Source organism: Tupaia chinensis, unplaced genomic scaffold, assembly GCF_000334495.1.
Source record: "Tupaia chinensis unplaced genomic scaffold, TupChi_1.0 Scaffold000088_1, whole genome shotgun sequence".
Taxonomy (NCBI): Eukaryota; Metazoa; Chordata; class Mammalia; order Scandentia; family Tupaiidae; genus Tupaia; species Tupaia belangeri.
The window spans coordinates 5,566,595-5,576,594 of NW_006159550.1; the positions used below are offsets into that span (position 1 = coordinate 5,566,595).

General features: G+C 42.9%; 1 protein-coding gene across 1 annotated transcript in view; it reads right to left on the reverse strand.

The window, feature by feature from the left end:
* The window catches only part of NME8 (NME/NM23 family member 8), a 73,900-nt gene that overhangs the window by 22,007 nt on the left and 41,893 nt on the right, over positions 1–10,000 (reverse strand). The window contains exons 14-15 of the mRNA XM_006143007.2: positions 6,847–6,998; positions 2,163–2,307 (exon numbers count right to left, since the gene is read on the reverse strand). Of these exons, the coding sequence (XP_006143069.1) occupies positions 2,163–2,307; positions 6,847–6,998 (297 nt within the window). The remainder of the gene's footprint in view (positions 1–2,162; positions 2,308–6,846; positions 6,999–10,000) is intronic.

The following is a 10,000-nucleotide window of genomic DNA, read 5'->3' on the forward strand; positions in this document are numbered from 1 at the left end:
TTTTTTTTTTTTTTTTCATTTCTCTGTCTTCTGCCAGAATTTTATGTCACATGAGAGCTATAGTCTAGTGCTAAGGAATATTCATGAATAGCATCTTTTTTTTATTATCTTTGCTACTTTGGGCCCAGTCAGTACCAATGTTGTCATGGGTTACTTTGCGGTTGCTTTTCGCTTCTAGCCCCTTCAGGATCTTCCACTACAAAGCACTGCCCTGCTTGGCCTACCACTTCCAGGGGCCGGCCTCCCGTGACTGTGAAAACACAAAGGCCTGGCTGATCCAGGACAGCTGGGCGGGGCAGTCCGACCCTGGTCACTGCAGTCTGCTGCCCTCCTTGTACTGCATCCTGCCTCCTTCCACTTCCCAGTCTGGCGTCTCTCTCCAGCCTTCCGCCTGGCGCCCTAATAAACAGCCTCAACAGGAGACTGCTTCCCAGGAGATGCAACCTACAGCCAACATGAATGATGGCTTCTCTGTGCTCAAATCACTAACCTTCTGCGTACTAGCACCTAATTACAACTCGTACATTTCATTGAATCGTTCGTTTGAACTCATTTTGCCTTTTTAGACTCCTTGGCAAATGATCATGGGCTGAAAGGGGCCGAGGTGCACTAAAGAGGCTTCTTGTACAGATGTGTGTGTACGAACGCACGTGATGGTCACTGAAGGAGTCTCCCCCAAACTCCCGCCTTGAGACTTCTTTTCTGGTGACGGTATGCAAAGGGGCGAAAGCCCAGGGATGAAGATGTGGAGCATTTGGTAGATGATTAGGACTAGGAAAGGTCATCGGGGTGGAGCCTCCCTGAGTGGGTCCTGATGACTTTATAAGAAGGGGGACACAGAAACAGACCTAGACACACACACTTCCCTTCTGTCTTGCCATGCGATGCTCTGTGCCACCGTGGGACTCTGCAGAAAATTCCCTCCAGTAAGAACAAGAACCTTTCCAGATGTGGCCTCTGACCTTGAACCTTCAAGCTTGTGAACTGAATAATTTTTGTTCCTTCGAATAACTCCGTATGGGTCTTCAGTTATTAAGTAATAGAAAATGGACTAAAATCACACATACACAAGGAGGGGGAGTCTTCAAAACTTTCATGGTAAGTGTGCATTACAAAAAACTACCCACAAGCAAATTTTTTGTCCCAAATGAACTCATACTTCATTCCAGTTTTCCACAAACTTTTTGAAGTCTCCCTGTGTGTGTGTCTGTGTGTGCACACACACAAAAATACTTTTAACCTCCAAGTGCATTGAGAAGAATATACAAATAATCACGATGTTAATGTGAAAGGGAGTTCTGGGAAGCAGAAGGGAAAGCACGGGCTCTCTCTGCCCAAGGCCCCGAAGAACACCAGTTTGTGACTGTGGACAAGTGTCAGCCCTGGCCCCTGTTCCCTCATAACCAGTGTGGAAACTCTAGTGAAAACTACTTTCTAGAGTTGTTTTAAGAGTCAGATGAAGTCAAGTGTGTGTGTCTGTGCCATCCCTGGGATTAAAATCATACTCAATAAAGACTAACCTTTTACTTTGACGCGGTGCTTATAACGGGTATGTGCTGTGAGGAAGGATCCATAAGATGGAGAAAACGTTTCCAAGAAGCGTGTTTAGCATCATAATATTTATGGAACTACACACATATGTTGCATAGACATAAGGAATTTGGCAAGGCATCTACACATGTACAAGAAGAGATGAGAACCACTAACATTTATTGAGTGCTTGATATATGCAACATGCTTCGAGTACTTCCAAGGTATCACTTCTGAGCCTCACTGCACGCCTGTGAGCCAGGTACTATTATCTTCATTTTACAGAAAAGGGAACTCAGGCACAGATTACGTATGCAGCAAAGCAGAGATTTCAACCCAGACAGACTCCAGGTCTAATGTGGCAAAGACTTAAACAGAGAAAGAGGGCAGGATAGAAGAAAGGGAGAGAAGGACGGAGGGATGGAAGGAGATACAGAAGGAGAGAGAGTGAGTGAGGAAGATAGCATGCGAGGAGAGGAAAGAAGTAGAAAACAGAAGGACCCCCAGTGTTAATGGGTGTCTTTTCATGAATGAGATTAGAAAGAATGTTTTAATTAATTTCTGTATCTTTCAGTTTCCCCAATGAACATTTAACTTCTATAGTGTGAAAAAACGATATATCAGAAACTTACTCAGATAATACTTCCAATACATCTTTATAAAAGTCTTTCCCTTTTATTTTTGAGTAAATTTTGTCTGCTTCCTCTGGAATTAGGAGTACTTCCTTCAATAGTGACAGCTCAAATCCAGCCTTCTTAATAAGCTGCAGGATCTCCACTAGGAAAGACAGATATTTTGGAGATTATTCCACCTTCGCTCCATATTCAAGTAGATTGAAATACCAAAACATATATATATATAATAGTTTCACGTGCATATCATGGTTTAAAACGTCGAAACTAAGATCAACTGCTGGTGTGTTGGTTAAGGTGGCTGGATCCGTCATGGCTGAGTCCCAGACCTGGCGGCTTGAAAAACAAGCCAAGCATGTGTGCATGCATGCCCAAAATCCTAAAAGGAGGAGAAGCAAAGGAAGAGGGATTGTGGTGTGGCCATCCCTCATAAAGGGTGCTTTCTTTCTCTCTCTCTGTCTCTCTCTGGCAAACACACACATCCTACAGCTAATTTAAATAAATAGATAAACAAATAAATAAACTACTTTGAAATAAATCAACTGAAAATGCACCAGATTGCTATTTAGAAGAACTTTAACACACAGTGCAGATGCTCAGTCTCTGAGATCCACCTTTCCAGAAATCACCCAAAGCACCTAACAGACTACAGAAGGAAGAGCAAAAGGAATCTGCTCTATTGCAGGAAGGAAGGCATCTTCACCTCGGTGCAAGGAGTGCAAGGAATTTCTCACTAGGTACAGACCGAAGGGTAGAGTGGACCTGACCTCTGCTCCCTGAAGAAGCAGGGCAGCATGGAGGAATTTAAACAAAGTAAATTTGTCAAAGTCCCCCAACAGCTTCAATTTTGAGGGTTATGTCTGGAGTTGGTGGTGGTGAACCAACTGAGATTGGAAGCTTTCTGGTAAAACAGCCTCTTCCTGCTCCAGCTCAAAAGCACTTAGAAGCGCTCAACTTAGTTGGGAGCTATGGACAAGTGTGACCCTGACTAGCAGAAAGTCTGGAGAAGGCTGGACTTCTATAAAAGGTCGTGGTTGGGATTGCCCTAAGCCAGGCACCGTGGAAAAAGAACATAAGCTCTTTCTCAGATATGAACGGTCTGATCAGGGGTCCAGGTCATGATTATTTTAGTCATATACAATGTTTCTGGAACCACAGGAAGTAACTTCTTCTGGGGAAATCAGGAATGACTTCTCAGAGACACTGACCTTTGCGTTCAATATAGAAAATCTAAGGTGTGGTCACTGAGCAGACAACAGAGGAAGGACAGCATGGGAGAGTGAGCAAAGCAAGCCAGGTTCACGTAAAACGAAAGTGAAGGGAGAAGACCCGGCGAGATGAAGTTGGCCAAGCAGGCAAGAGGGGTGGCCAAGAGTTCTGCCTTGGGAAGGGGTTTGGCCTTGCCCCCAAAGGTGAGAAGGATGTTTAAAGCATTTTCAATGGGTTTGAACTCTAGGAAGGCAATTTCCTTTGCAGTGTGAAGGATGAATTGGGATGGGGCATACACTTGTGAAGAGGAAGTACCACGGCAAGGTGTTGGGAGCTGATGAGATCTTCGGAAGGCACTGTCTCTCTGGAAAAGGAGACACCCTGGAGAAGGAAAGTGGCTGGCACTATTTGAGGATGAACAGGGGAAGCAAATGGCTGAGATTGATGTCTTAGATCCAGAGTGCACTGCAGAAACAAGATGGCGCCACCCCTTCCAAGGCCTTCCTTACCACAGAAACAGCTTCATCATCCAGAACCAAGAGAATGTGCTGAACAGAGAAACTGAGCAAGACAACCAAAATCCTCGCAGGCCTCCACTGAACCATCTGAAGGAGCAGGTACAAGCAAACTCTACATCTTTTATAATAACTGAATAAGAACAATGATCCTAAATCTTCTTGGCATTACTACAAAAGATAAAACTATTTTCCTGAATAAAGTAATTTTCCTTTTTCAATGAAAGTAAAAAGAAAGACTAACAAATGCAAAAAAACAAACAAGCAAACAAACAAAAAACCAACCACAATAATATAATACTCTAATATAAGCGGCACTTGGGATTTAAAAAATATCGTGAATAAAAACCTCGAACTCAAAAATAGAAGCAGTCAAGCAGTAAGTGCATGTGAAGTAAAAGTTGACTATATTCAAAAGAGAATTGAAGATAGAGATAAAATCACCCCAAATGCAGGCTAAATTTAAAGATGCCTAATGGAAGACACAACTTAAAATACAGCAAACGACAGGGGACAGAACGGTGCAGCAGCGAAACTTCGTATTCTTCTGAAAATTAAAATTCATAGGGCCACAGATGATGTAGCAGCCACAGTGCTGGACTCCCACATGGCCAACTGTGGTTCAAGTCCCGGGCCTTTGGCTTGAAAACCAGGTACATGTGCTTGTGTGCCCAAGATCCCAGGAGAAGAATGGAGAAGGGATGGAGGCCTGGCCATTTACCCTGGGGGTAGGGGGTGATTTCTCCCTCCCCCTCTCACTGTCTCTGTTTCTGTGTGTCCGTCTCTCTCTTTATGGATCAAATAACATAGTAGCCACTATTATATATTAGAAACTGTGGAAGAAATAGCGACATATATTGTATGCTATAAAGATTTGCAATCATTAAATGCAAATAAGAAATCATAAAAATGTTCATTGAAAAATAAAGCAGGTGACTAAGACATAAACAATAGTCTAAGGCAGATTAAGTTGATGTGTGCACACACGCACACACATGTGCACACACACACACATGCACACAAAATTGAAGACAAAGAAAACATGAAGCAAACAAACAAGATAGGTCTTATCTGATATTCAAACTTTACATTATGAAAAGAGAGAACTTCTTGTCCTCAGCCTTCACATACACCTATTGTAAACTATATATTTCAATGAAAGCAAATAGCTCCAATAAAGATATAAGGCAAACTATATTCTTTAATCACAATGTATTAAGATAATAATAATAAAAAACCAAAATTTCTCTTACACCAAAATTTTTTTTAAGTCTTTAAAAATTAATTTATGTATGAAATAACTCTACGATTCAAGGGAAAATACAAACCCAAACTGTCAAATTTATTTTAAAAAACAATGAAAGCACTGTTCATTAGAATTCATGTGCTGTAACTGAAACAGCAGGAAAAATGTACAATCTGGGACCAGCTGGTGGCACAGGTAGCACAGCATCGACGCTAGACCCGTGGGAAGGTCCTTGCGTGTGTCCCCGCACTTCCCTGTGCAGCTGGGCACGCTTGTGTGTGCCGCTGATGGCTGAGGCCGGGGGCGTCATGGCACAAAGACTGTTGGTGCTGCCTGTCTCTCACTTCCCTCTATCTCCTTCTTGCTCTCTCTCTCTCAGAAAGAAGAAATAAATAAAGCTTAAGCAATTATGTCAGTGTAAATTGAAAAATAAAAATAAAGGACTTAAATCTCTAGCTCAAAAAGCTAAAAGAACTCCTCCTCCAAGGTAAAATTACAAAATAAAAGGAAGGGAATAATGAAAATAAACCAGAACTAACCAATTAGAAAAAAGAAGAGCAATGGAACTCCTACACCAATCAGATTCTTGTTTGGAAGACAATAAGAAATGGCAAGGCAGAAATAACTACTGAAACGGGGACCACAGAAATGATGAATGATTACTTTGCCAATTATGTATATGGAATGAAGAATATTTCAAGAAAATACAATTTAGTAAAATTTTAACTTTAGGGAAAATAAAAGTTTAAATAGATCAATTTTTATAGGCGGAAACAAAGTGGTCAATTATTGCAAACAAAAAGCAACAAGCACAAATGGTCTCATGGAAAACGTCTACCGAGCCTTCTCATGTCAGCCCCAGTGCCATTTAAACTCTGCGATCACTGAAAAAGATGCCTAAAATTTTTTTATGACGTGTTGTGTTGGCATTAAACCGATAAAACTTTCACAGAAAATGAAAAGTACAGACTAATCTCACTTTTAAATCTTAATGCAAAAAAAAAAATCAAATAAGCAAATCAGATCTAAAAGCATGTTTAAATGTTTATTATGGGGACCAGCAGATGGCATAATGGTTACATCGCTAGACTCCCACATGGCCGACCGTGGTTCGAGTCCCAGACTCGGTGGATTAAAACTAATGCCAGGCACATGTGTGTGCATGCCCAAGATCCCAAAAGGAGAATGGGTTAGAAGGGATTGAGGTGTGGCCCTACCCCTAGGGGGTGATTTCTCTCTTCCTGTCTCTCTCTCCAGTGAGCACACATACCCTATAGCGAAAACTTCACACACACAAAAAGTTTATTATGACTAAATAATACAAGTATGTTTATATGAGTATAAGAAAATTTCTCAATAACAAAAACTTTATTAACATAATTTCTATTTTAATATATTTATGAAAAACACAAATTCTTCAATCCTAAAAGAACTTCGGCAAAATTCAATGCCATTTTTTATCACAAGAGAGACAGAAGGATAAGGTAGGGAGTGCGAGTGATTTAGAGAGCAAATAAGACAAAATTAATTGTTACTCTAAATGGAAGGATATGGATATTTGCATTACAATAACTGTAATAAAATAATCTCTTAACCTTTCTATTTTTGAATTTTATGGATTTTTTTTCTGTCTTTCTGCTTGTGAATTTTTTTAAAATTTCACAAAATTTGGAGGGAAAAATGTATGCATTGGCTTTTATATTGAAATATTTACCTCTTTGTTCACGTGTTACATGAGGTTTAATTAACGCTAAGGTGTTTTGAGGAGGAAAGAAATACTGTATTTCCTTTTCAGCTGTTTCTGGTGAATCACTTCCATACAGCTGGTTGACAGGCAAACTCTCCACTGCAAACTGTGCACATAAACTTTGAAAAGAAGTCAAGTTCAAAAGTTATTATTGTATAACATAACACAGCACTGTTTACAGAAATTGTCCAAAAGTTATCAAGAAACAGCAGCTCATTCCAAATCTAGGCCCTGTGTAAAACGGAGAGATGGCAGAGTGGTGTGGAGCATGCTACTTCCTTCCAGGAGGTCATAGTTATCAGGAGGAAGGAATGTAAACACTTAAATCACCCAACAATAGACACTGGTGGATCAGTGGGAAGGCACAGACGCCGTGTGCAGAGGAGTCCCGGCGGCAGAGTGCTCCCTCCACTACTTGCTAGCTGCTCATTCTGCGTTTTGGTCCTCTCAGCGATAAGTGTGATGACTCGTTAAACCTGAGGTAGAGTGGTATTGAGGATGCCATCAGTTGACGTATTGAAATGCATGGTGCGTATGGAGCTGTCAATATGTACTCCTTCCCTGTTCCACCAGTGCCAGCAACGTTAGATGGCCATCGATTCTCCACCAGTGATTTCGACTTGTAAACACTGAATCCAGGGTCAACTGGAATGGGCCCTTCCAGGTGAGTAATCTCAGTAATGAGAGAGGGAACGCAGGACAGCTTTGTGGAAAGAGGCAGTAGCAGGCTAGCCCCATGGCCTCGTGGTTAAGAGAGCCGGATCCCCATGGCCCACCCTAGGTTCCAGCCATAGTTTGCATTCTGGCCCAGGTGGCTTAAAAACATACTGGCACATGTGCACGCATACCCAAATCCTGACAGGCTGGAGAAATGGACAGGGGACTGTGGTGTAATCACACCACATTGGGAGGTGCTTCCTCCCTTTCCTTCCCTCTCTCTTTCTCTCTCTCTCTCTCTGGGGAAAAATGTTTACTGTATCATATATATATATATATGAAATTTTATTTTATTATTATTATTATTTTAGAAAAAGAAGGCTGGTAGGAGTGATGCACATGGCACTGGGAGAGCCTCTTCAGGGGAGGCTCTTCTGTTCTCTATCCTTCCCTATAGATAAATAAGCATCTCCTAGACCAGCGAGTGTCCTCTGGGGTTATTCCAGCTGTCCTCCTATCTGTTTTATGGATATCCATGTACGGTCAATACAGAGGATACTCACTGCCCATTTCATTTTCTGCCCTTTCAGCACAGTCGACCTGACTCCGCCCAGTCATGGTGACTAACGTCCCTCACTTAACTCTACTCCTGCAGGGCGCTCAGCCGGCCCCCGTGTCATGCTGTTAGACATGACTATGGAGAAAAGTGGGAGTGGGTGGGAAGGGACAGGATAAAGGGAATAAGAAGAGAGAATGAGGGGTTGCCCTGTTTCTCTCTTACACAAGTGACCGTATTTCAGATAAAGCCATGCAGAGCACAGAATTTGATACCTCAGCACAGAGAAGCAGCAGAGCTCTGTTAGAAGAAGATCTAATGTAGCCCATGAGAGCTGGGTGGAGCCAAGGAAAAGGGTGGACACTGGAAAAGGAAGGTCCAAGTGACAGTAATGACCAAGATTAGCTGTGAACTTGAGGGAATTCTCACTGAGGTTGTGGGGTGAAGAGGGGTGGTTGGTGGCAGAGTGCCTTCACCTGCAGGAAATTTTTCCATATGGTGCACCTCCACCACGTCCACCACATTCACTATGTCCACCACCACCTCCACCACTTCCGTCACTGCCTCCACCGCCTCCACCGCCTCCACCACCACCACCTCTATCACCTCCACCGCCTCCACCACCTCCACCTCTATCACCTCCACCGCCTCCACCACCTCCACCGCCTCCACCACCTCCACCACCGCCTCCACCACCACCACCTCTATCACCTCCATCACCACCACCACCTCCACCACTGCCTCCACCATCACCTCCACCACTGCCTCCACCGTCTCCACCATCACACCACCTCCACCATCAATACCACCACTGCCTCCACCACCACCTCCACTGCCTCCACTGCCTCCACCACCACCTCCACTATCACCACCACCTCTACCACCTCCTCCACTCTTGGAACAGCAATGCCTGGACCCGTGTGCCTACAGGCACATGCCTTATTCCCTGCCTGGTGCCAGGGATGGTTTTAGATGCTACATTTCATGAAGAGGTCCAATCCCACTGTTAACACTGTTGCAGATCATCTTTTACAGTGACTGCCATGTGAGAACAGATGTAAGCAATCAAAGCTAAATAAGGAGTAGATCGTGTCCATGCAGATTCAAGCATATCCTGTGCAGAAGAGAGCACTTCAACGTTTACATAGGCAATGATTTTCAAGCAGTTATTGTGTCAACATGCATGCTAAGTGTGATATACAGTTTTATGACAGAATATCTTTATTCTTGTTCCTTAGATGGGAGGGCCTTCCTTCCCCTGAATTAAACCTTACCCTGAACTCAGCATTGAGAATTCAAACAAATTGAAATTCAGGGGTTTTATTTTATTTTTTTTATTTCTATCAGCTGCATGCCAAGTATGGAGATGCATGAGATACTTACTGTTCCAATCCTCCAGAGGGTACCAAATCCAACAGATAAAAATAATGAAAGTGGGCCCCTATGTGCCAAGTAATATGCCAGGTGTTGAGCTGATCATAAACTTGGCTGATTTCTGAGATTTATCAGTAAGCTAACTCAGTAAGTGTTCACATCAAATCATAGAATATATAATCCATTAGCTGTCATTGTTTTGAAACTCATTTGGCCAACTGAAGGGCCTTCAGGTGCCACTACAACCTTTATCAGAGAAACTCCTCCTGCGACCAGCAGTTGGCGTGGTGAAGACACTGGACTCCCACATGGCCTAGACCATGGTTCAAGTCCTAAACCTGGCAGCCTCAAAATCAGGTCAAGCATTTGGCTGTGCATGCCCCAACTCCCAAGAGGAGAATAGAGGAGAAGGGACTGTGGCTTGGCCATTCCCCCTGGGGGTGATTTCTCACTTTCCCTCTCTCTGTCTCTCTCCAATGAGCACGTCTTATGGCAAAGATAAGAAAAAAAAAAAAAAGGAAAAGAAATTCATTC